This window comes from Aphanomyces astaci, assembly GCF_000520075.1.
Source record: "Aphanomyces astaci strain APO3 unplaced genomic scaffold supercont1.19, whole genome shotgun sequence".
Lineage (NCBI taxonomy): Eukaryota > Oomycota > Saprolegniomycetes > Saprolegniales > Verrucalvaceae > Aphanomyces > Aphanomyces astaci.
The window spans coordinates 329,912-356,132 of record NW_009798282.1 but is presented as its reverse complement, the minus strand read 5'-3'; the positions used below and the strand labels follow the sequence as shown (position 1 = coordinate 356,132).

Sequence of the window (26,221 nt, the reverse complement as noted above, 5' to 3'; positions counted from 1 at the left end):
TCAATCAACGATGAAAGCACAAAAGAAACAAATATTGTGGACCGCCGAGATGGATGAGAGACATCTCAAGGAGGTTGTTCGGCTTGGCCCGAACGGTGTTGGTCACGGAAAGGCCAATGCAACGTGGGCAAATAGCACCTGTGCCCACAGTGCAGTGGCCATCTGGACGCACCTACCCGACAATATGCGACCCGAATTCTCAACGAGTCCATATACTTGATTGCATATTCGATATGGGTACATATGCGGTCATGCTGTCTCAGTAGAGTTGAAAGTTTAAATCCGAGTGAGGTTTGCGAAGCTACCAGTAGTAGCACAACAACTGACAGGGTGGTAAATGCCATTGGCCTTTATCCGTTCAATTTCCGGATATTGAAGTACCACTTTCGAAGTGCGCGTGTCCATGTGCTCGAAGACAAGTTGGGATTTGAATCAAAATAACGACTTGCTAAATATTGACTGTGAGTTTACTATTACAGTTTGTTAACGGGTGAGGGGTGGAATGAATCCGTGAAAGGGAAGCAGGGGGTTGGAATGGGCCAAAACAGGTCGTGTGGGAGGGTGGAGCGACGTCGCAGCCACAAACAAAGGGTTGGAATGCCTCACTTAACAAACCTCATTTGACTTGAACCACGCGTTGTTACTACCCCTTGAGGGGTGACATTGTGGATTGTCGCATATTCCGACATTGTGGACGTTTTATTTTTATGTAAGCTTATCATGAATTGATGATACTGTATTCTGCCCCACTTCAAATTCAACGAACGATGACATTACGTAAGTCGGAACATAGCTACGCTTTTTAGGGATAGATACGGGAATGACCTCCAATTCATTATAACGTTATTGTTATGCTTGACCGGTATTGCAATCGACTCCCGCGGATTCGGAGCATCGTTTCATGTTTGTGACATGAGGTTTCTACTTTGCAGGACACGACCATAAAGAGTTAAAATAGAAACAAAACAAACACCCTCCAACGTCTTACCGAGGTGCATATATACCATAGTAGTGTTCTTTCGCCACAAAGCGTGACTGCAAAGTTAGTCGTTACTATGTATTAATAGTGCTCCAGAGTACAAATCGGTGTCGACGACGAGCAATTCCATACTAACGTTAACGTTAGTATTGTCCTTTTACCCAAAGTTTGGACTTTTGGGCTGATTCGCCAAATCCGTCGATCGATTCTTTGTACTGACGTGAGTATGTAAAAATCGTCCAATGTCACACTAATTCAATGTTGAAATGGTCCAAGAGTGGATGATTGGCCACTTGATTTGTGTTCTGGGTTTTGATTGGTCGGTCGATGGTCTGCCGATTTGGTGTGCTCATTGGATTGAGCACCCCACTCCAATTTCGAATCGACTTGACAATACCGGTAGTTAGGGCATCCCCGCCGGTAAGACTGTAAGCTTATAATCAGACAGTAAAATACCGTTTTACAGTGCCTGTACTTTGATTTTCGTCAACCCCAGCAGTAAAACGGTAAAAAATCCGCATAACTGTCATATCCGGAAATGAACCCAAAGGCATACTACAGTACCATTTTGAATTGGACGATGGTGATGACGGACGTGGAATTCACTTGTTAATTCCCTGATCACCTTCCTGTCCTATATACTAGTAGTCAATAGTAGGCCGAGTAGGCCGTCCGTCATTCCAATCTGCACCTGGATAGTCGGGCTGAAGATGCTCGACTATGTAGGGACTGACTATTTCGGTCTCACAGTCAATTTACAGAATGGAGAGCAAAGCTCACCCGCGCTTTACTTACTGTAACGTTAGTTGGTCAAGGTCGTTATACTGCAGGTATATGGACTCACCATGGAGACGATGCGGTCGGATCCATTTGCTTGAAGGAAAGTGACGCCGATGATTGGACAAAATTATCCATTGATAGCATGTTATTGGCTTATTCGTTAATATATTTTTTACAGTCGAAGCTGTAAATCTAGCCGATTTAAAATTATACAGGTTCCTGTGTTTTATTGTCGCCCGGTGGGGGTGCAAAACTGTAAATAATCCGGATAGAACTGTAAAATAGCGTTTACAGTCATACCAGCAGGGATGCTCTTAGGACAGAGCACTCGGCGACTGTATTTGCACATAACTACCCAAGACTTGTGGCAGAAGGCAACTGATTCATTCTCACAATCATGCCCCGGTTGACTCGCCATCACTAAACCCCGAAGCGGGGTTGGAATAGTACAGTTCAACACTTCCGGTAAAATCCGGATACCATTGGTGTTGAAGTAATTTTATCCATTTTTGTTCCGTTGTTGCCAGTCAGAACTGGACTTGCTATTTGTATTGGTCCACCACGAGCCAATCAGAACGGCGATCACCAGTGCAGGGGTGCGTACTCTATCCGGATTGTTATCCGAATACAGGTTCCATCTCGCTGTTGCAAATTTCAACTACAAAGTCGTCGTCCATGACTCCCCAGGCGCAGGACAACCATGCGTCCGTGTGTGTAGAGAAGTCGGCGCGGGACAGCTTTGCCGCCGTTACAACACCCGTACATCTATTCACTCTCCTTTATACCACGGAACCCTCGCCATATCCCGATGCGCTGTGTGTAGGTCATGGAAGATGATAGTGCGACTGTTCCGCCTATGAGTACCGGTAGCGTCGACTTTAGTAGTATATCGCCACCACTCAAGAAGGTCCGCGTGGTGTGTCTGGACGTATTCCGAGGCGTCACGATCGTCATCATGATCTTTGTGAACCTTGGTGGCGGAGGACTGGAACCCTTCATGCACGCGGGTTGGAACGGCCTGCAACCCGCCGACTGCGTGTTTCCATTCTTTGCATGGATCATGGGTGTGACGATGAACATTGGAGTCGCGTCCCATGCGAAGAAAGGCACTGCGCCTTGGAGAATGCTGCGGGACAACCTCATCCGATCCATCAAGCTGTTTCTCCTCGGCATGTTCGTGAACAACGTCCGCAACCTCTCCACGGGCCGCATCACGGGGGTGCTGCAGTCCTTCGGGTTCGCGTACTTGGTCGTGTCGATCAGTGTCGTCCTGGGCTTGTACTGCAAGTCCGACGTCCGCAAGTGGCAGCAGCGCGCGGTCGAAGGAGTCGTCATGACGGGGGTCGTGGCGACGAACCTCCTGCTTACGTTTTTTCTGTCCGTTCCTGGCTGTCCCACCGGGTATTTGGGTATGAATCCTTGTTTGCATATTGTTCTCTGTAGCAAGAGTGTCCATATTGTGCACTGGGTGCATCAGCTGCACATATATATATAAATATATATATATATATGTGTTCATACACTTGCTTCACTGTTGTACGTAATGTTTCATATGTTTCATGATATATATACAAGCATATATTAATAAAATCTATCAATCTGTTGCATATAGTACGATTACGAGTTACCGCATATTTCGAATATGTATATATATAGTGTATATATATTGCATTTCCTTGTTATATATATATATATATATATATCCTATAGGCAACGCGATTGAAAGCTGCACCGGTGGTGCACACTACTACATCGATCAGCTTATTTTCGGCGACGCGCATCTGTACTACCCGGGACACATCGACCCCGAAGGCTTTTTGAATTGGCTCATGGTATCGTTTGTCACGTACTTGGGCTACGTCATCGGTGGCGTGTTCCTTGCCGCTCCCGCATGGGTACTACTACTACTAGTACTCTTAGTAGTACTAGTCTCGACGACGAACGGGGTTGGATGGCTCATATTGTTGCGTAGAAGCGGAAAGTGACAGTGTTAACCGCCTCGGGTATGGTATTGGGCTTGGTTGGGCTGAGTTTGGCTGGGTTTTCAGTCGAAGATGGTCCTATCCCGATCAACAAGAACCTGTGGAGCCTGTCGTTCGTGCTGGTCGTGGCCGGCCTCGCCAGTGTCGTGCTGTGCGTACTGTATGTACTTGTCGACAAGTTGGAGTGGTGGCACGGCATGCCGATCAAGGAGACCGGCATGAATGCGATCGCGTTATATGTGGGGGTATGTTTATAATGCAAGCCAATCTACATACAGTATTATGATGTTATACATAGTCTTTTGTGTTGAGTTTGCTTTGGACGTTTGAGCGTAAATGTATTGTGGTCGTGTTGCAATTTGAATGAATGGTGAACATACAAACTTAGATCTTTATTTTGGTTACATAGAATTCGATTTCATTAATATTTTAGACTTCTGTGCTAAGCTATTGATTATATAGATTTATGATTGAAATAATACTAGTGAAATAATATAGTTGTATTTGTTGATATTATTTTTATATATTAATTCGTTGACGTGAGTTTGTAACGCAATGTACGTAGCATGAAGTGGTGGGTCAACATGCTCCATTTGGTTGGGATCGAGACGAAGAAGTGATGGCCCAAAACGTGCTGAGCAACCTCGGTGGCACCCTCTGGTTCGTGTCACGATATATATATATATATATATATTCGTATAATACTATTGATGAATTTTGACGTGGAATGGTTGGTTTGTGTGCGTAGTTGGGTCGTGATTGCCATGTGGATGTTCAAGCATGGCATTTTCATCACAGTCTGACGACAAATTCGACTGGCCAAAATCATGCTAGTTGAGCTCAAGCCCAAAGCCACACTCAAGAAAAATATGGAGTTTACAACAAGGACAAAACAATATAGCTGAACATGATTCTAAAGAGAAGGCACCGTCAATAGAGAAGCTTCAACATCAAGCGTGAAAACTGCTGGGCGATCAGTGACAAGCAAGATACAACTGCCCTTCACTACGTACGTGCACTCGCAGTAAACTTGATAGAACGTAAACTTCAACATATGAAACCACCCCAAGGAATGAATCACTTTTGCATATCAATTGATTGAATGGGGGAGTTGGACGAGGTTGGTTGGCTGCGTTTAGTGTTTGTTGCAAGGCACTTGCGAGGAGTGGGGGGAGATGGCGGAGTTACTATACAGTTCCACTTGAAGGCTAAGACACGGCTGGTCCGACTCTGTGGCTGGTTGAACATTGACGAAACCTAGTTAACTAACTTGATACTAGTACTACAGTACAACGTTGCCGCTAGCTTGTTGTCCTGTCCCTGTTTCGCATAGATAGTATACGACACAGGGACAGGACAACAACAGCCCCGTCGACCGCCTTTCTACCACTGGACGTTTTCGATGCCGAATGTTTGCCCAAACAACCTCATGAGCCAAGAAGAGCGATGTCGGTAGGTACTTACTCTGTGCCAGACACGTTTGAAAATGGAGCCTCAGTGGAGTGACTGTAACCTGCCCAAGCGCAGCGGATGGCCGAACGTGAAGTCGATGACATTGGCATGCACCACGGATGTGGGTTGTAATCATTGTCCACCTGTGCGTTACGCTACTGGAATCCACGACAATCGCATTACTTTGAAATGTCCATCATACTATAGCCTAAACCTTCATGCTCACAAAACTACTACTAGTAGTACCTCCTTATCCACACTGCATTCACATGAGCAAGCATTGCGTATGTAAGTAGTCGCCTTCAAATGTCCTTGTCAACTCACAACTGCAGTTGGCGAGCTCGGTATCCGGATAATCGTTTGAGAGACCAAATTATCTTTTAAATTGGGCAATGATGGTGCAACTCAGATCTATAAAACTGGATCATTCCGTTCAAATTAACATGTGTCAAGCCAGCCAAACAGATGATTGTCTCTTTGACATCAAACTACAACTTCAAACTACCATGTCGGGCTAAATACTACTACTACATAGTACGTATACTAGTATTCAACCCAGTACTGGCATTCTGCTACTTGAGGTCCCCGCTCTCGTTGGTGCTCCCCATTGCTCATTTGAGAGGTTTCGTTGTCATACTATAAGATGTACCGTATACTTTGAAGCATGACCATCACGGAGATCAGCACTGTTCCGGTACTCCAGTACTAGTACTACAGTATAAGGTAACTACTAGTACAGTACTAGTACTACAGTAGTACTGAACTACGGTAGTAGTACGTACTGTAGTAGCACCTTGCGGAGTCGAGGAATTCGAGTTTGCCAAAACCATTGAGATACAGTGCTTGTCAACCGTTGTGGAGAATTCAAGTTGTGACAACGTCCACGGATCCCTCAAATATCCGTGCTGTATTTGGACCAGTTCAATTTGGTCGTACATACAATCAGATGGGCAAGTTGAACATGCGCTACGAACCTCAACACATGGAGCACCATGCGCATACTGACTGCCAATCATCGTCCCACGCCTCGACCGTTCGTGGCTGTCGAAAGCACAGCGTCCACCAGACAGCCGATCTCCATTCATCTTTCACTTGTGAATTTGCCGTGTTCTGAACCAAGATGAACATCGATACTGCGCTTTTCAAGGTCAACTACTCGGGCGCGGACAACGTCACGCTGTTTGCCATCCACGACAACTGCTGGGAGGTACAGTACTACCTATTAATCGTACTACACAACCCTCTTCATACTTACACTCTGTCTCGCTAGTGCGACTTGCGGCCCACAGTTCGAAACAATTGCAAACCCGGCATCGAAACCAGTTGTGTGAGCTTCACCACCACCGCCGACTTCAACTTCACCACCGTGTACCCGTGGGATTTGGAGCTTCGCAAGTCGTCCGACAACACCACCGTGCTGTGGAGCAGTCGGCAGTCTTTCGACGAGCACGCGACGTACCAACTGAACGTCACGACCGACGCCGCCACCGGCAAAGTCATCACGTCGACATACGCCCAGATAGTCACTGGCAGCTCGTCGTCCGCGCTCCCTTTCGTCTTGCTGGGGCTCGTGTTGATGTGGATCGTCGGGTGCTTTGGTTCGTTTTTCTGGAAGAAGCAAACGACAGTGACCGTTGTCAAGTCCCCCGGGCTCCAAGAAGAAATGCTACCCCGCGGCAGTCGCGACGATGGGTTGTGCGCCCCACAAGCTACGGCGCTGCCACTGCAAGTCCAAGACGTGGCCGCCCCTGTCGTCGCCCCGAAGAAGGAGCGCGTCGTGTGTCTGGATGTGTTTCGGGGCATCGACCTGTTTTACATGATCTTCTGCAACCAAGGCGGGGGGGGGTACTGGTTCTTTGAGCACGCAGCCTGGAACGGGATCATGCCGACGGACTTTGTGTTTCCCTTCTTCGCGTTCATTATGGGGGTAACTATGAACATTGGCATGTCTTCCCACGAGAAGAAAGGCACGGCGTTGTGGCGCGTACTTTTCGATCATGCGATCCGGTCGGTCAAGCTGTTTCTCCTCGGCCTGTACTGCAACAACTACCGCAACTTGACCACGGGGCGCATCCCCGGCGTCTTGCAGTCGTTCGGGTTTGCGTACTTGGTGTGTGCGATCGCGATCGTGGCTGGCCGCGCGTGCCAGTCGGCGTCCGTACCCGCGCTCCGCCGAGCGGTTGAAGGTGGCATCATCTTGGCCGTTGTGGCCATCTACCTCTTGGTGGCGTTCTTTCTGCCCGTGGAAGGCTGCCCCCGCGGGTACTTTGGCCCGGGCGGGGACTCGGAGCACGGCAAGTACCCCAACTGCATCGGCGGCGCCCACTTGGTTGTCGACCGCGCCATCTTCGGAGATATTCACTTGTATCAACATGGCACGTCCGGCAAGATTTACAACACCAAGGGGGGATGGGACCCCGAAGGATTCCTCACATGGCTCATGGTCGCGTTCTGTTGTTATATTGGGTACTTTTTTGGCGGTCTCTTTCTCCGCGAGTCGTGCTGGGTACTTACTACATACTGTATATCACGTTGGGTACTTATATATATCTATCCGTTTGTAGAAGAAGAAGGTATCCGTGCTGGCAATTCCGGGCGTGGTCATGATCTTGCTGGCGTTGATCTTGTGTGGGTTTAAAATCAACGGCGGGTGGATTCCATTGAACAAGAACTTGTGGAGCTTGTCGTACACGTTGTGCACGTCCGGCGCGGGGTGCGTCATGCTTGCGCTGCTGTATGTTGTCGTGGACAAGTTCAAAGTCTGGGACGGCGTGCCGTTCAAGTACAACGGCATGAACTCCATCTTGCTGTACATTGGGGTACGACTATTTGATATGATCCTGTATCATGTATATGATGTTCATGGTTGGATTGATGTAGCATCAAACCTTGTATAACCATACTCCGTTCGACTTCGACCGCGACGACAACTCGCACTTTGAAAAGACCTTGGTCAACTTGACTGCGGCTCTCTTGTACGTATGATATATATATTTATAGATACATATATATATATATATATATTGTGTCGAGTTGGGATGCTCATGATGTGGGTGGTGGTGAATTATTTTAGGTGGACATATGTCGCATACTGGTGCTACAAGCGCAACTTGTTCTTTACCGTGTAAGCAAAGCGTTGTAGATGAGAAGTTCATGGGCTCATTAGTGGTGTTATAATAATGTATTGTCAATTCGCTGTAAACTACCAACATTCCCGTAGTTTTCTACTATTAATACGAAGTACTACGGTACTGGAATACTTCTATTACCGATAACATCACAGTTAATACACCATTTTTCAATTATGTTCAGGATATTTCCGGTATATTTCGTCTGATGCTCATCTGATTGTCTGGACGAAATATATCGAATGTTCGGGGGGTCTGGATCACACTCCGATTTTTGCCCAATTCATACAAAGTAATTCGAAGAATTTGGTTGTTATCTACTGTGGACTGTCTGGATCAAATAGATTTCGAAAGAACGTCGACGATTCTCAGTTCTTGCCAACTTTCAGAAAAAAGGTGTCCCTTGAAGCTCGTTTTTAGTTTTTGGCGAGAAATGCGAAATTTCGCAAAATATTGTGAATTCTCCAAATTTTTGATCCAGACAGAGAAATTTATATTTTTTGCCGATTTCTTGGAAATTGCCAAAGTATCGAAGACTTTGGCCTTTTTTTGACATCCAGACTCACCCGGATTGAACAATGGTGAGTATATTGACTTTAATTATTGCCAAAATTCGGACGTTTTTTTCTTCGCTGGCCTGGATGCACACCCCATAAAATTATGGTGTAAACCGTTTTGGCAGGTCTGCAAATTTTTCCCAAAGTATGCAAAAAGTAGAATCTACAAAGCTTTGCCAGTTGAATTATGAAAAAAATGTTCGATTTCCGGTGGAAGTGCAAGGCTTCAACGTGACCATAAAAAGTCGGACCAAATCGGTCCAAATTTTTTATGCCATAAACACCCGATTCTCAAGAAAATTGTAACCTAAATTTTTAAACTTTGGTGGCATCCAGACGCACAAAATTCGAAAAATGGAATATTTCGATTTTGGCAGCTTTTCTTCGAATAACGGCCACTTTATACCATTTATTGTGTCATCCATACGGTTTATGGCATAATTTAGTGGTGTGGCATCCAGACCAGCCCTTACAAATCACTTTCCCTGCGAATTTTCGACCATAAAAAATGACGTAGAAGCTGTCAGAAAAGTCAAAGTATTCCGAGGGTCTTAATTATCATCAAAATGATATAATATGCCGAAATATCATTCTAAAGCAAGCAAAATTGAATAATATATTTAATACCCTAGTACTCAATTCCCTTTACTTAGTGACCATAATCCAGTTCCCCACTAGGCCGAATTTCAACCATGAAAACACAGCGTTTTTGCCAATATGTAAGAATAAAATCAAAAGTTTAATTTGTCATACAAACGCCAAGGCAAATAATATAATTCCTCCATCGCCAGGGTAGTTATTATGAACGTGAGGACCCAAGGTTGGATATTTCATCCGGATAGATATTGTGTACGGTAGATAGGCACCTTGTATGCATCCAGTAAACTGGAACACCAGTTTACGAAGTCTGGACACATGGACAGAGCGCATGTCCAGGTCGCGTTCACTACCACGAACGACGATGAGCGCGTGAAGCTGTACTCCGTGGACGACAATTGCTATGGAGTACGACGTCTGTCTTTTTCATGCTCGTGAGCATGACCTTTCGTTGCGTATAGTGCATCATGCAACCGATGACGCGGGAAGACTGCGACGCGAGCCGAGACGACTGCGCCGACCTCGCGCCGAACGAGAACTATACATTTGTGGTCCAGACAGTGTATCCATTCACGATGGAGCTGCGCAACCTGGACGGGGACAAGGTAGCGCCCACATCTCTCCTCATGATCTTTACCCGCCGCTCTTAGTTGTGGGTCGCAACCGGCATCATGTTTGACGAACATGGCAACTACTCCCTTGTCGCCAACAGATCCGAGACTGGTGCAGTGACTTCATCCATGACCAAGACGAGCGACGGATCGTCCAACGCGCTCATCACGGTGCTGCTGGTGCTGGTGTTGTTGTGGCCCTTGGCTTGCTTTGGGTTGTTTTCTTGGCGTAAACACAAGGCCTCCCGTCGCCATAACGTTACCGTCACTGCTACCCACGCAGCTAACGCCATGCACAGCGACATCCACGTGGACGAAATGCTGCAGGAACTTCCGCCTTCGCCTGAAGCCGTGGCCAACAAGAAGCCGCCCCGCGTCGAGTGCCTCGACGTGTTTCGAGGTGTGACCATCTTCACCATGATCTTCGTCAACTTGGGCGGTGGCGGGTACTGGTACTTCACCCACGTGGCGTGGAATGGACTGTCGGTCGCGGACGTCGTTTTCCCGTTCTTCGTGTGGATTATGGGGGTTACCATGAACATTGGGGTGGCGTCCCATGTGAAGAAGCGCACGCCGCTGTTGAATATGCTGCTGGACGCCGTTTTGAGATCGGTCCGACTGTTTTTGCTTGGGTTGTTGCTTGTCAACGACTTTCGAAGTCTCCACGGCGGCCGCATCCCAGGTAGGTTGGTATGGATGTATATATATTGTACATTTTACCGGAATTTGAACTTTGAGTAATTTCGCCAAATAGCATTCGAATATATTTGATCTAATTTAAGCTTGTACACACTATACGATACAAAGATATATATATATATATGTATCTGGTTTTGCCCAACGCGGAGGGGTCAAACGTTTGGATTGGCAGAAAATCGACATGACGTGATTTGATTGGCTCAGGCGTTTTTCTTTAATCCATTGTCTAATCAGAACTTCGATTCTGCTGAGGGCTCCAGTTTCGAATCGATTGGACAATATATATATATATATATATATATGAAAATTGATGTTTTATGTTTCAGGCACAATTATTTTATAAGTGTCGGGTTGTGTTGTGTAGGAGTGCTGCAGTCGTTTGCGTTTGCATATTTGATGGTGAATGTCGCCATCATTGCTGGTTTGGCGTGCAAGTCCAGTGGATATCTCCAGCGAGCGGTGGAAGGCGCGGTGATGCTAGTGGTGGTGGCAACCAACCTAGGGATTGCCTTTGGGCTGCCAGTGCCTGGGTGCCCCACGGGGTACTTTGGTAAGTCCAATATCACACACTATATATTGTATCACACTATATATTGTCCGCCCAACCACATTATGGATTTGTGTGCTATGGCATTCGCGAAAATCCAAAATTCGACCCATTCTTTGACACGTTGAATGTAAACCATAAGGTCAGCCAGTTCACACTAATTGAAGTCACACATGGAAGGGACCGAGCAGAGATGTGATTGGTCTCTTGAATAGTGTTTTGTGTGATTTGATTGGTCGGTTGATTGTCGGTCGATTTGATGCTGTTCAGTCGACCTTCCAAATTGAATATTTTTTCGTATAATTTGACTCTATGACAGGTCCGGGGGGTATTGGCGATGGGGGGCTCTATGCAAACTGCACGGGTGGCGCGCACCTGGTTGTGGACTTGGCGATATTCGGAGACAGTTATCTCAACCAGGGCGGCACGCCGGCGTCCGTGTACGAGACAACTGGGTCATGGGACCCCGAAGGCGCGTTAAACTGGCTCATGGTGTCGTTCATGGCTTATATTGGCTACGTACTTGGTGGGTGGTTCCTCAACGAACCGGGTTGGGTACGTCAGTCAGGGTACGGTACAGTGTACGTACGGCTAATGTTGAAGGCAGGTGCGTAAGACGGGGCTGTTGTTGGGCAGTGGGGCTGCGATGGGACTCACGGGGCTGGTCCTGTGCGGATTTCGAATCAACGGCGGGTTCATTCCGATCAACAAGAACCTGTGGAGTCTGTCGTTTGTGCTGGTCGTGTCGGGGCTGGCGTGTGCTGTGCTGGCAGCCACGTTCCTCTTGGTGGACAAGTTTGGTATCTGGGGCGGCACTCCCTTGAAACAAAACGGCATGAACGCCATTGCTTTGTACATTGGGGTAAGGTTATTTTTGTTTTATAGGTTGTGTATAATGTGGATGGATATGGTAGCATGAAATGCTGATGAACCACGCGCCGTTCTCGTGGGACCGCGATACGTCGTCGCATGTCGAGAACACGCTGAGCAACTTGGGCGGCGCCGTGTGGTAGGAGATGTATATATTATATTGCAAATGGATTTACAGATGATTGTTTGTGTAGCTGGACCATTGTCGCAATGTGGCTACACCAAGCGGGTATCTTTATTACTGTTTAATGCACGTTATTGCGCACAATATAGCGAAGCCGTTGTTTATATTGTCAAGTCGATTCGAAATTGGAGTGGGTGGGGTGGGTGCTCAATCGAATGAGCAGAATTACCAAATCGATCGACCAATCAAAGACCAGAACACGAATCAAATGGCCAATCAAATTCACTCTCCGACCAACTCAACATTGAATTAGTGTGTGACTAAAATTAATGTGACACTGGACAATAGTACTATTAATAGTATTTGGCGATGTGACCAGTACGAAGTACTACATACTACGTAGTACTAAGTTTTTTAATAGTAGTGTACTATTTTACTTCGAAGTACGTGAAAAAGTTTAACTGTTGTCATGTGGCGATCGAAATCACACTAATTGAATGTTGATGATGGTTTCCTGCAATCTGAATGGATCAATTGTAATGCCGATTCTCCATGTCGCTCCAGTTTAGAATAAGCAGAAAAATTACTCGGAGTACTTTTATTAATACCAATTCACAGTACTCTTACTGCACCATTTCCCGTTAATGTTGAAATGAATTTCCAGTCAATGTGAAATGAACACGTTCGAAATACGACGATTTTCAAATCAACATGAATTCTTTAACATTCAACTTGAAACATACTTCGAAGTGCTATATTTCGTACTAAGCTTAGTACTTTTAATACGTAATATGGATCATGTAATCTAAAAACTTCCAACTGGCCAAAACGCCCATGTAAAATACCCTTAGGTTAAATATCTATTTCAGAACCAATTCATCACCAAATTTGAATCTGAGATGTAGAATTTCTTCACCACATTGAGATCTGTCGATTCTACGTCTCAATTTGCTGGAAATTTGAGTAATGAATATGAAATACAAGTCAGAAAATTTTGTGAAAAGTTGGTAGGGTATAGATGACGTACACCATATATATATTAATATATTCTGGTGTATGATTTGGATAAAGGAGGAATATGGGTGAGAGAGGGTAGACATGGTGATTGAATCATTATTGTATACTGAAAGGTAGTATAATTCATCACCTTATGGTTACTATACTATAGTTGAAGTAAGTGTTACGTTTCCTTTTGAAGTGAACATTTTTCGTGTTGAGATCTGGAGCACGGTGATATTTCACCACCAGCGGTGGAGTTTGCCCCATAAATAGTTTCTCAAATTTAATCACTAGTCATTTGTAAGTGAAATTAATCATATACTACGTAGTACTGGAAATACATCTGCATTTCACTTTAACGTTCTTGGCAATATTGACTGGATATTCATTTCAACTTTAAACTACAGTGTAGTAGTACAATCAATACCTTATCCGTACTACGTAGTACTGTTGGACTGCACATGGCGATGACAGTAATACGTTATCAGCATTTTTCAGAATCTGGTCAGCTTGCGCATGTCGACAGAGCACTCGCAACGAATTCGCCAAGCGTGGAACGACAGTGTGCCGTGGGCGTACCTGGACCCTGTCCATCAAAACGTTCCTTTGGACGTGCGAGACGCCAGCCTCCGCCCACCGCCTCCACGGGTGCCAGCCACGTTCGACATCTTCATTGGCATTGCCAACTTCCGCGACGGCCCTCGCTGCGGCTTTACGTTGTTCACGGCCTTCTCCCGTGCCCAACACCCTGATCGAGTGATCATCGGAGTGGTGGACCAGACCCAAGACGACGACACAACCTGCCTCGACGAGTACTGCAAGTTGGCCGAAGCGTCCGGCTGGAACGAGTGCAAGTTCAAGTCCCAAGTTCGCGTGGACGCGCGCGATTCCCGTGAGTCCAAAGGACCGACGCTGGCGCGATGGCAGCAACAGCAGTTGATCAAAAACGAGGAGTTTTGCCTTCAAATCGACTCGCACAGCCAGTTCCTCCAGGACTGGGACACGCTCATGGTCGACGAATGGCTCAAAACGGACAACGAGATGGCCGTGATGACGTCGTACCCGATGAACTATGGATTCATGGGGCCAGGACACACTCGCCCAGACCATTACGCGTCTCACTTGTGCACGTACAACAAGCGCCACAACACCCATGACGTGCCCATCATCGGCGGGTACCTCCTCGTGGACGACCACAACGCCCCGCTCATGTCGGCTCTATGGGGGGGCTGCTTGTCCTTTAGCAAGTGCCACGCCGAACGCCGTGCCCCCAACGACAAGCACATGAACTGGGTGTTCTGGGGCGAAGAGTACCTCCGCAGCATGCAGCTGTGGACCCGCGGCTACGATCTGTACTCGCCGTCCAAGTATGGTAGTGTGGTGTTTCACAACTGGTCGGATGACAAGGGTATGAAGAAGCGGTTCTCGGACAACGTAACCCAAGTCATGACGAAAGAGCAACATGACAAGGAAGAAGAGCTCGCGTACAATCGACTGCGCATGGTGCTAACGTTGCCCTTTGACGGCCCCGTCGACGCCCAAGAAATCGACAAGTACCACGGCGGCAAAGTGCGGTCGGTGGAGCAATTTCTGAGGTTTTCAGGCATTTCTAACGTCGATTCAAACCTCGATGAGTACCGATGTGAGCAACTCCACTGGGTGCCGTACGCTGTGCCAGAAATCATCGAAGAGTTTTTGCCGGGGTATAAGATGCGGCCAATGCCAGTAGTAAGACAAGTCGACCAAGAACGAATGCAAGACCAATGGAGCCAACTTGTCAATGGATCGTGGCGTGGCGAAGAGAAGCAACTGCTGGTGCAACTGCTAGCGCAACTGGAAGCGATCAAGCAACCTTCGGCCGACCAAGCCCAACACCTGCGGGAGATGCGGCATCAACTGGGCCAGCTGACTCAGCCCCACCAAGGACTGTGGCCGTTGGCGTTTGTGTGGCTGGGGCTGATTTCAGTGTGGTTGGTCTTCAATCGAAGGCGCACTGCGTGATTGATCAGCAATCGTTGGCTTCTTGGACGAGTTCTTTAGACTAGGACGCGATTAAGTAAAGTGGAAAGGAACTACTACTACACTGTATAGTGTGCTACTACTACGAAGCTTGACTGCTCCAAAGCATTGCTCGTCCAATCGCGCTACATAACTGCCTTTGACAAGGCGTTGCTTGCTACACAGGCCATGCAACGTCCATGTGAAATCACCAAAAGGAAATCGAAATGGCAAGTGCACGACACGTTAAAGTGTAAGTTAAACGTATTGTTGGTAAGGACGCTTAAACGTGTTTAATTGACACCGATGCGTTAAATAACTTCACTGGCCACAATTAGGAAAGTACCAACGTTGATACTCGGAGTACTCGGAGTAACACGTATTAATACTACTGCGTACAGTACTATTAAATACTTACAGTTAGTACGTACTACTACGTAGTAGTAGTAACAGTAAATGAAATCGAAGGTAGTACTTCGACTAAAAATACAGACGGTTGTTCTTTACTATCGTGTTTGACATGTGAATACAGTACCATAATCTGGGGAGTGTGCGGATGCTGTATCTATATACAGCATCCATTTGCGAAATCTTGCTTTTGTAAGGACTGTGGAGGATAACGAATGAGTCTATACCTGGTACTATTATAAGGTAATCCATCAATATCGCGAACGCTTTTTGTGCACTAAAACGTCAAATGTTTGAAGCACTCCACCACAAAAAGTCCCTCGAATAAAAAAAAACTAAAGGTAGCGTTGGAAAATATAAATCCAGCTGCATTTTTTAGTGCCAAGAAATGCCTGAAATATCCCAATAATCGATTTTTATTTTGAAATTATAACGTAACGTTAAGAATTGGTGAAACTTTTTTGGCTTTGTATTTCGCAAACGGTCGTAATATCTTAGTTTTGTATGTATGGAATATTAATTTACAAAATAATATACCTGGGTGTCGTGACGCGTTTTAATTTATACATGAACTCAATTCTTCATTAAATTTGAACGCATTATAATAAGATACAAGTTGGAATTTGTATTGGACAACATAAAAATGAACATAGTTTTGAACTTCAAGGTGGTGTCCTGATCCATTGGCTGAATATAATCATATCCAATGAAAACCCCTCATTAAAGAATGAAGCCATTGGATTGGATATAATGACAACCGTTCGCGATATTGATGGCGTTCGCGATATTGATGGATTACCTTACGTATAACGTTAATTAGTAGGGATACCGGTAATGCTCAGTATTCTACAAGAACTATATATATCCTAACATTACGTAGTATTTTCTTGGAAATATACTCTGGGTTAGAGCAACTCCACTGCATACCAGTATACTACTTACTAACTACGTAGTAATAATTGGTCTCACCGGATATTCTGCCTGACCTTTGATCCCCGTTGAACAAAACCGAATTCCGATCGTTTAACGTCGACGTCTAAACGTCGTTTTCACCACGATTCGTCGGTTTAACGTGTATAGTTTAAACGTCTCCAACTGGAGCAAGTATCTGATTGGCTGGTGGGCTAGCACCCAAATTGGATCGTCACTCAAATCGCAAATTCGACTGCTGCCTCCAACATGGGGATCCGTGGGTTGACGGCATATGTGGCGGCGCGACAAGACGCGTGCGCCACTGAAGTAGACGATCTGAAGAACGTGACGCTTGGGGTGGACCTGGACTCGTTCCTGCACTTTGCATGCCGAGAGCTTGCCAACTCGTACAATGCGCAATGGCTGCTGTTGGGGGGCGACGCGCGCGCGTTGTACGTGTGGGTCCGCGAGTGGATGCAACCTTTGTTCAAGCGAAAGATTCGACTTAAGTTTGTCCGTGACCCGCCTGGGATGCTAAACATCATCAAGGACGTCACGCACGGCAAGCGGAGGGCCGAAAAGACGGACAAAACCAAGGCGTTGATGCGCGGGTTGTTTGCCACGACAACGCCGTCGTCACCACAGGGGGTCGACGACAACATCACTGTACCAGCCCCTCCTTCCACCATGACAGACCCGTCGGACCTGGTGCAGTTGACCGCGGACGCCGCGACCAATCTCATGGACACGCAGGCCGTGTTTGCGTTTGCCCGCAAAGCGCTGGTCGGTCCCTTCGTCGTGTCCTGATCTACGTACTTACACGAAAAGCGTTGTGTAGGTTCGTTGTCTCAAGCATGCCGGTTGCACCATCGTCACGGCCCCCACGGAAGCCGACGAGACGCTGGGCGAGATGGTGAGGTCCAAGGCCATCTACGCCGTCGTGGCGCGGGACTCGGACTACTTGTTCATGTACAAGATGCGGTACATCACGTTGTCGTCGATTGTGGTGGATCCATCGAGTGAGACCGTGCGCGCGACTGTCTTCGACACGGACCAACTGGCGGCGGCGTCGGGCCTGGCGCCCGAGAAGCTCGTCGAGTGGGCGATTGTGTGCGGCAACGACTTCACGCCGTACGTGGACCTGCACTTCCATCTCGCGGAAGCTTTGCACTTGCCTTCGTTGCGGCAAACCCACGGCAACTACAACATTGGGGACGCACTCGTGTGGCTACAGACTCACTTGGGCCCATCCAACAACTGGCTGGACGACCCCGAGTTCCACCAACTCTTGGCCGACGACACTGACTTGCTCGCTCATGTGTATGGGATTTACAGCTTTTACGGCGCCGGGGACCAAGTGAAATCGCGCTTTCCGCATGCTTCACGCCACAGCGTCCTCTCGGCGGCCGAGTGGAAGTACGTGCGCAAGCTGCTTGACAAGCTCATGCTGCCGAGTTTTACGATCGACGTCCTCTATGACCAGCGCCGGTCCATCAACAAGCGGTCCATGTTGCTGGGGCTGTCGGCATGTCCGATGCTCGCGGCGGCGCGCGCCGGCACGTACGGCCTCCTAGGGCAGACTCATGTCGAAGAGTACGAGACGTGCATCGTGACGGGCGACCGCCTCACGCGAACGGTGCAAGTGAATCCCTGCGACATGGTGCTGAAGACGATGAACCAGCACGCGAAGAGCAAGCGGGTGCACAAAGCCAAGGCGATGGTGCTGACGTGGGTCGAGTCGAGCCCAGCAGTGCACGCGGCGATGGCGGCGTGGCACCCGCCCAAGAAGCAGCCTGATTTGAAATATGTTGGGTATGACGATTTGATTGGTGTTGACTATGGAGATGGAATGACTGGATGTGATTGCGTTTGTTCCCAATAGGGGTGGCGGTGTGGGGGTTGATTGATTGACCATATATATATATATATATTTGGCGTTGGGGGTTGATTGATTGATCATATATATATATATACATCCATCGGTCGATTTGTGTATTTTGTATGGAAGCCATATATTCGTATTTGAAAACCCATTCGATTCTTCATTGGATGGATGCTGGACGTTTTTGATTGGCTACTTCCTTTAAAATAAATTATTAAAATTTAATATGATATTTTTGTTTTTTATAAAGATATAACTTGGGTTTATGCATCATTTTGAGGTTTGTTCACTGTGTTGTGTTGGATTCTGGACCAACTTGGAGAGTTAGTTATTATATTGCCACCTCGTTGACATGGTTGTACTTAGGTATGCGCTGGGCATGGTGCTGGCATCGACCCCTGTGAATCGACTGAGCTCCCCGTCGTGGATGGCGCTGCTGCTGACGTCCGTCGTGAGCATTTGCCTCCAAAAAGACAAGCGGGGGGGCTTTCCATTTGCTTCGTCGGTGGGGCTCACGCGGGAACTGGTGGAACTCACGGCGCGGTTCCTGTCGTCGCTGGAAGCGCTGAGCCACGTGTTCGACATTCTGACGCTGCATACAGACGTCAACATGCACGCGTTTTACTCTGCGTCGCTGGTCGTGTACTTCCTAAGCAACGGCCCCATCTCCAAGTCCAACGTGCGCGACATTCTCCTGGGTTGGTCTATTTCATCGTCTCTTTCAAAAGTATTGTGCATTGCACCCATATGTCGACTTGAGAAATAGCATTCGAATCTATTTGATCCTATTTGATGTTGTACACACTATACAACGATGAGTATATATATACTATATACCGGTATATGGTTTTGCCCAATGCGGACAGGTCCAACGATTGGATTGGCAGAAATTCGACATGACGTGATATTTTGATTGGCTGTGGCGGTTCGCAAATCGATTCTTGATGCACATGTTGACCATATGTGTATATATAATATGTGTATTTGTATAGATCCTGCATTGGGCTTGTCGGCCGAAAACGTCATGTCCTGCTTGTGGAGCTTTCACACGCTCATGGCAGTGTTTGCCAAGGCATTGCCGCCATCATCGGTCCCTTCCACGTCGTCATCTTTGCTGATGCCATCGCAAGTGATTGCCAAACATGTGGACAAAATGGCCGCTAAAGGAACGAAAGCAGCACCTACCAAGCAGAAACACAAGCCTGTTCAAGCAGCCTCAGCTCAAACACCATCAACAGATGACAAGTCGCCGTTGGTGTTGGAGCCGTTGGCGTGGGACGAAGACGTGGACAAGAGTTTGGTCGAGTCCAAGCAGCAGCCGCCGCCCCGGGTGGCGGACTTGCGCCAGCTGATTTTCACGCTTCCTGTGTACAAGCACAAGGCTGAGATTTTGCATCATGTTGCGACGAACCCGCTCGTGGTGATCCAGGGCGAGACGGGATGTGGGAAGAGCACGTCCGTGCCGCAGTTTCTGCTGGATGAGGCCATCGACACTGCCAACATTTACGTGACGCAGCCGCGGCGGGTAGCGGCCATCACGCTGGCGGCTACCGTCGCCAAAATGCGCGGCGAAACGGTATGAACTGGCTTGTTGAAGCCAGAATGTAGACGAGTCGTGTATTCATATCGATGGACATGTGTTTTGACCTGCTGCACTTTTGGATTTATTCACGTATCGAGGCGTGTTTGTATATTTATATATATATATTGGTTTTTATTTATTATTGTTATTGGAGCTTATGTCGGAATTTATCAATCGAAGGGTAAGTGTTGACTGTCTTATCCCATAAAGTATGGACACTTTTGAGTTGCCTGTTGTATGCCATGTTGTTGGAAGCTTTGGTCTGAATTTTTCGATCGATGGATGTTGTGCTGCCTTTTGGATGTGCGATCAAGGATCAAGACATATATATAATATATATATATCAGTTGTCTATGTGTGGTGGAATCGCTTCGTGTCAAAAGTCAAATTGTAAAACCACATGAGGTTATTGTGATGATTTAATATATGGGAGTGTAGGTGGGCAAGACGATTGGGTATCGCGTGGGTCAAGTGCAAAAAGACTCTGAGGCAACGCAGATCACTTATGTGACGACGGGGTACATGCTGGAGCGGTTGATTCACAGCCCAGATAGCGTGGACCGCGTGAGCCATTTGATTCTGGACGAAGCGCATGAACGAAGCATGGACATGGACATGCTGCTGCTCATGCTCGCGACCAACTGGCACCTCTGGCCCCAGCTCAAGCTCGTCATCATGTCGGCAACCATGGATTCGTCCATTTTCTTTCAGTATTTCAAACCGGTACACGTTGCTGCCGAACGAGTTGCTCAGTAACCATATATATTGATTAGGTGCTGCCGGTGGCCATGGCCCACAGCGACGAACTGTTTGTAGGGTCGGCGCTCCATCCGGTTAAGACGCTCTTCTTGGAAGATATGAAGCGCATTCCTGGCTTGAAAGTAACGAAATTGGCCGACTCGTTGAACCAATGGGACAAGGCGATTATGCACGACGTGGAACTGGTAGGACCATATATATATATATCAACCAAGACGTGGAAATATCCCGTTCAAATTTATATATATATATAATCGAGAATTGTACCATTTCCACATCTTGGTGGTACAATTCGCGATTATATATATTTAAACGGGATGAATGATATAAATTGGTTTGTACTGGCTTTGTACCATATATATATATTATATATATATAGAGAGAGAGAGTAGAGAGTAGAGTGGTTTCGTATGTATGTAGGTGATGAAATATGTCTTCTGTATATATCTATTTGCTGGTATATGATCGATATACATTTAGAAGCTTTAGAGTATTGGATAATAGGATCGTACTCTATTTGTTGTGATATATATATCTATTTGCTGGTATATGATCGATATACATTTAGAAGTTTTTGAGAATAGAATAATAGGATCGTACTCTATTTGTTGTGATATATATCTATTTGCTGGTATATGATCGATATACATGTAGAAGCTTTAGAGTATTGGATAATAGGATCGTACTCTATTTGTTGTGATATATATATCTATTTGCTGGTATATGATCGATATACATTTAGAAGTTTTTGAGAATAGAATAATAGGATCGTACTCTATTTGTTGTGATATATATCTATTTGCTGGTATATGATCGATATACATGTAGAAGCTTTAGAGTATTGGATAATAGGATCGTACTCTATTTGTTGTGATATATAGATGACGAAAAAGTTGCAAAACGTGGTGACGGCGCAGTTGGATCTGTGCGTTCAAGTGGCGCACACGATAGTACAGTCTCAGGGCGGCAGGGGGTGTATCTTGATCTTTGTATCGGGGCTATCGGACATTCAGTACCTGCACGAGCGCTTCGAGACGTGGAAGATGATTGAGCTGTTTGTGCTGCACAGTGACATCGAAATCGACGACCAAGCCAAGGCATTTGAGGTATTATAGCAATATCACGACAAAATGACTATATATCTGCGGTGTAGAATGTCGAGGGCAAGCTCAAGATCATCTTGTCGACCAATATTGCCGAGAGCAGCGTGACCATTCCGGACGTGACGCATATCATCAACACAGCGTTGGAGAAGCAGATTGTGATTCATTCGCAGACGAAAACCGAAGTGCTCGTGCGCTCGTGGTGCTCCAAGGCATCGGTCAAGCAGCGATCGGGTACGGTCTGGCTCTGGGGATTTTTCCCCTTTTTCCCACTGGTGGGATTGATGATGGGGTCGACTCGCGTGTGATTTTTCCCCATACATTTCGTCGTGCAAGGAACAATCCCTTTTACAAAACGATTGAAAGGACAACGTTCCCATGAGTGTGTGGTTTGGGAACGCCGACATACACTATATATCATCCCGTCGTCATCGATTCTACTGTCCGTGCTATATTTAGTGGAATGTCTCACGCATGTAGATACCTCTATCATACACTATAAGCACAATCTAGTCATCGATACACTATATATATATATATATATATATATATCATCCCGTCGTCATGATTTCTACTGTCCCCATTATATTTAGTGTCGTGTTTCACTCTTGTATTGTCCTTTTACCCCAGATTTGGACTTTTATGCCAAATCTATCGATCGATTCTTTGTCCTGACTTTTGTAAAGATCGTCCAGGATCACACTAATTTCAGTCACACACTAATTCGGTGTTGAATTATCAAAGAGTGATTTTGATTGGCTACTTGATTCGTGATCTGGATTTTGATTGGTCGATATATCGATGGATTCTCTGCCGATTTGGTGATTCTGCTCATCGAGCACTCCTCCACCCACTCAAATTTCGAATCTATTTGACAATATATATACATATATATATATATATATAATATATATACACGTAGGCCGCGCCGGTCGCATTCGCCCGGGGGTGGCGTTCCATCTGTTTACCAAGCAGTTTATGGACACATGTATGGACGAGTACACGACGCCCGAGTTGCTCCGCAAGCCTCTGGACAAGGTGGTGCTGCAGATGAAGGCCCAGATGCAGCACATTGGGCTGCCGTCGGCGTTGCTGGCGAACGCGCTGACCCCCCCCGACTTGTCTAATATCCACATGGCGTACAAGGTCCTGCACGCGTATTCAGCGGTGGCATCCCCCAGTGAAAAGGACGACATCACTGCGTTTGGTCTGTTTTCCGTGCACTTTCCACTGGACATTCGGCTCTGTCGACTGCTCATGTACGGGCTCTCGGCGTTCGATTGGGGCGTGGGTGTGGTGGATGTGGTCATCCTTGTCGCTGTGCTCGCAAGCCCAGACTTGCACCTGTCGCCTTCGCGATTTCATATTGCGTCGGCGGCCAAGTACGTGGAAGAGATGAAGGCGGTGTTGGCGGTACGACATTTATATACATATATATATAGATGATGTGGGTGGTGGTATATATATATATATTTCTTTTTTCTTTCCATGCAGCCAAAATGAAGACGTTTGTGTGTTTTGCATGTATCTATATATATATATTCGATATGGGTGGTGAATGTGGAAAACATCGTATATATATGTATATTGGTCCATTCAGCGTTGTGGATTCTGATTGGTCGGTCGATTGTCGATTTGGTGGTACATCCAAGTATGTTCATGTGCACTAGAGCTAATGGGGTGGTGGATTATGGTTAATATATATTTTTAGGCCAAATTCGAACTGCAAGAAGGGCAAGTGCACAGTGAACCGCTGGCGCATTGGAAGTTGATTGTCGAGTGTTTGGCGTGTCCACACAAAGGCCACGTCACGGCGCTGCTAAAAAAGTATGCGATATCGTTTCGGCGTTTCCAAACCATGCTGGTGCTCGTGGGTAAGTCTACTAGAATATAATTAAATATATATTTGATATGTTGGTCCTACGTACGTGTAGGGGAATTGTGCGCACGGCTGATGCGATTGGCCAAGAAGCCGACCTATCAAAACCTGCGTGCACTGCAGCCGAGTATGCTGCGGCACCTCGTGCTCCTGCAAAAGTTTAGCGCGCGCATGTACTCGCCCGACCCGTGGACGTACCAGCACGCGCCGCTGCCGCTGCTTCGGCTGTTGATTGTACTCAACTACCCCGATTGCCTGGTAGAGTCTCTATGTTGCTATCATCGTTACCCCTTTACCCTGTCCATCTTTTACTCGTTTTTGTAAGTATGTCGACGAGCGATTTACTATAGGTTGTGCGCTGCTTGTATATATTCGTGCGTGTGGCCGTGGTTGCACAAACCGATCCACAATAGATCTGATTGGTTGAATTTCATTGAGAAGGTTTTGATTGGCTAATAATTTTGAGCTCATCTAAAGTAGCCAATCAAATCGATTTAAATTCCAACGAGAAACCACGCCACAACACAATGAAATTTCACTCGAAAGCACAATATATTGTCGATGTATTGCCTCGGGACACATTTGGACTTGTATTCGCCAAATCTATCGATCGATTGTTTGTACTGAAGTTTTGTATGTAATAAAATGCCCTGTGGGGCTTGGAATCACACTAATTGAGGTCACTCACGAATCACATGCTTTAGATGGATGGTGTCGTGCAACCTGATTGGCTACATACTTGTCTTGTGTACATTTCACCGTTCCTTGTCCATGTCGCTCCAGTTATATTACAATATCATAATAATTTTATGCCGTGTATGTAGGCCCGAGGGCGGTTGCCTGATACAAAACCCACCAAGGGGGGGGGCAATTCGAAAGAAAGCAAGAAAAAGAGCCAGACGAACCAGCCCCCGACGCAGTTGGCGCTGCAGGTGGACCGCGTGTGCAAGTGGGGGCTTCAGATCCCCCCTGCCGACTTTAAGCAGCTGGTGGCGCCGCTTATGCTGACGCCAGAAACGATGAACGTGGCCAAGCGCTTGGACGGGTTTGATCTGTCGGTTTCGTCGTCGTCGGACCCGCTGCCGTTCAGCTTGTCGCTGCTGTTTTTCCTTCGCGAGAGGAAATTCCCCGTGGATTTGCCTGTGTTGCCGCTGTGGATCCCCGGGCCTGGAGACCCCGACGCCCTCCGCGTCCGCTTCAAAGAGCTCAAGGTAGGCGGGCCGATTCGGTGGCTGCAGTCGCCCAGTGGCAAGTCGCTCAACGTGAGTGGCCGCAGTATATTTGGACTGCCGCACACGAAATTGGACAAGAAGATGGTCGTGGGAGTGTTTGCCGAGCAGCTGCTTACTGGCGACGGATCGACGCTCATGGGCGGGTGCTGCACGCTGCTGCCGCCGCAAGTGGACACGTACTATCCCATTGGTAAGAATGTGGGCACGAAAAGTGTTTGCTTATTATATGATACATACGCGTATATAGCAAGGTATTGGTTATTTAGAACCTGGCAGTGTTGTTTTGGCTCTGTGAAAAAGATTTAAAGGATTTTGGTGGTATGGATGATGTTGTTTGTCCTATATATATATATATAGTACACAAGATGCTTGAATATGGGAATGTGATATCGAGTGGGTGGTAGTGGAATTTGTCATAGTGACGTTGGTTAGCTTTTAGCCAATGCTCAGGGATTGGACGTTTGGTTTTGCTATGTAATTGTCCCTTTCAGCTCTAATTTGGACACTAATGCTGATTTTTGCCAAATCCCTCGATTGTTTGTACTCTATATTTTGTATGCAATGTCGGCCAGTGATATCCATCACACTAATTCAAGCCACAATGGCACTATATTTAGTTGTTGATTGGTTGAATTGATGATTTCCTGCCATTTGATTGGCTACATGCTTCTGTATCCTTGTTAGTTGTTTCTCCCTTCTTGAATCAACACTAACACACTTTATATAGTGATGCTCATGACTACAAAGCGAGACGTGTGGTTGTATATGGACGGTCGGCGTGAGTTCTGGACCCAGGCCAAGGTGGATGGCGACAACTTTGCCGTGGACAATGGCAGTGTGGCGCTGCAGCCGACGATGAACATTATCAACACGGTGCGCCAAGAGCTGTCGCGGGGGTTGGTGCAGACATTGCTAAAACGCGACGACAGCAACGAAGCAGCGATTTCCACCAGTGATATGGACGCGCTGTTTGCTGTCCACACAAAGAAACTCAAGGGCAAAATGGACTGGGTCCGTCTCACACTCGATACGACCGTCAACGTGCCGTACCCGCCCTTCCATCTGGAATAACGATCTAGTTTTCGTGAAGTCTATGAATATATGTAAATATATTTATATATGTATATATACGATTCTGGCT

At 46.7% G+C, this 26,221-nt stretch overlaps 5 protein-coding genes across 9 annotated transcripts; all 5 read left to right on the top strand.

Annotated features, from left to right (window-relative positions):
- The first annotated feature begins 2,410 nt into the window (after positions 1–2,410).
- On the top strand, positions 2,411–4,819 carry H257_08534 (hypothetical protein). Of its 3 annotated transcripts, XM_009834436.1 has the most exons (6): positions 2,411–2,518; positions 2,583–3,168; positions 3,470–3,654; positions 3,732–3,986; positions 4,307–4,401; positions 4,490–4,819. In XM_009834436.1, the coding sequence occupies exons 1-6, from the start codon at positions 2,435–2,437 to the stop codon at positions 4,542–4,544; spliced, it is 1,260 nt and encodes a 419-aa protein (XP_009832738.1). In that variant the 5' UTR covers positions 2,411–2,434; the 3' UTR covers positions 4,545–4,819. The 3 variants fall into 3 exon arrangements, with proteins under 3 accessions (XP_009832738.1, XP_009832740.1, XP_009832739.1); XM_009834438.1 differs by having other exon boundaries at positions 3,470–3,986; XM_009834437.1 differs by lacking the exon at positions 2,411–2,518 and having other exon boundaries at positions 2,553–3,168.
- Positions 4,820–6,284: 1,465 nt separating this feature from the next.
- H257_08533 (hypothetical protein) lies at positions 6,285–8,404 on the top strand. The gene is made up of 5 exons (XM_009834435.1): positions 6,285–6,400; positions 6,464–7,699; positions 7,758–8,012; positions 8,074–8,168; positions 8,267–8,404. Exons 1-5 carry the CDS (start codon positions 6,314–6,316, stop codon positions 8,319–8,321), a joined length of 1,728 nt encoding a protein of 575 aa, XP_009832737.1. The 5' UTR covers positions 6,285–6,313; the 3' UTR covers positions 8,322–8,404.
- Positions 8,405–9,765: 1,361 nt separating this feature from the next.
- On the top strand, positions 9,766–12,512 carry H257_08532. Of its 2 annotated transcripts, XM_009834433.1 has the most exons (8): positions 9,766–9,883; positions 9,937–10,080; positions 10,126–10,768; positions 11,150–11,335; positions 11,652–11,887; positions 11,940–12,194; positions 12,247–12,341; positions 12,397–12,512. In XM_009834433.1, exons 1-8 carry the CDS (start codon positions 9,794–9,796, stop codon positions 12,449–12,451), a joined length of 1,704 nt encoding a protein of 567 aa, XP_009832735.1. In that variant the 5' UTR covers positions 9,766–9,793; the 3' UTR covers positions 12,452–12,512. The 2 variants fall into 2 exon arrangements, with proteins under 2 accessions (XP_009832735.1, XP_009832736.1); XM_009834434.1 differs by having other exon boundaries at positions 11,652–12,194.
- A 1,317-nt stretch (positions 12,513–13,829) lies between these two features.
- H257_08531 (hypothetical protein) lies at positions 13,830–15,429 on the top strand. The gene has a single exon (XM_009834432.1). It carries the CDS (start codon positions 13,842–13,844, stop codon positions 15,324–15,326), a length of 1,485 nt encoding a protein of 494 aa, XP_009832734.1. The 5' UTR covers positions 13,830–13,841; the 3' UTR covers positions 15,327–15,429.
- Positions 15,430–16,878: 1,449 nt separating this feature from the next.
- On the top strand, positions 16,879–26,186 carry H257_08530. 2 transcript variants are annotated; one of them, XM_009834430.1, is made up of 13 exons: positions 16,879–17,426; positions 17,482–18,455; positions 18,892–19,223; positions 19,518–20,101; positions 20,546–20,830; positions 20,881–21,051; positions 21,748–21,972; positions 22,020–22,203; positions 22,892–23,382; positions 23,681–23,843; positions 23,904–24,106; positions 24,673–25,270; positions 25,808–26,186. In XM_009834430.1, the coding sequence occupies exons 1-13, from the start codon at positions 16,911–16,913 to the stop codon at positions 26,149–26,151; spliced, it is 5,070 nt and encodes a 1,689-aa protein (XP_009832732.1). In that variant the 5' UTR covers positions 16,879–16,910; the 3' UTR covers positions 26,152–26,186. The 2 variants fall into 2 exon arrangements, with proteins under 2 accessions (XP_009832732.1, XP_009832733.1); XM_009834431.1 differs by lacking the exons at positions 24,673–25,270; positions 25,808–26,186 and having other exon boundaries at positions 23,904–24,273.
- Positions 26,187–26,221: the final 35 nt, after the last annotated feature.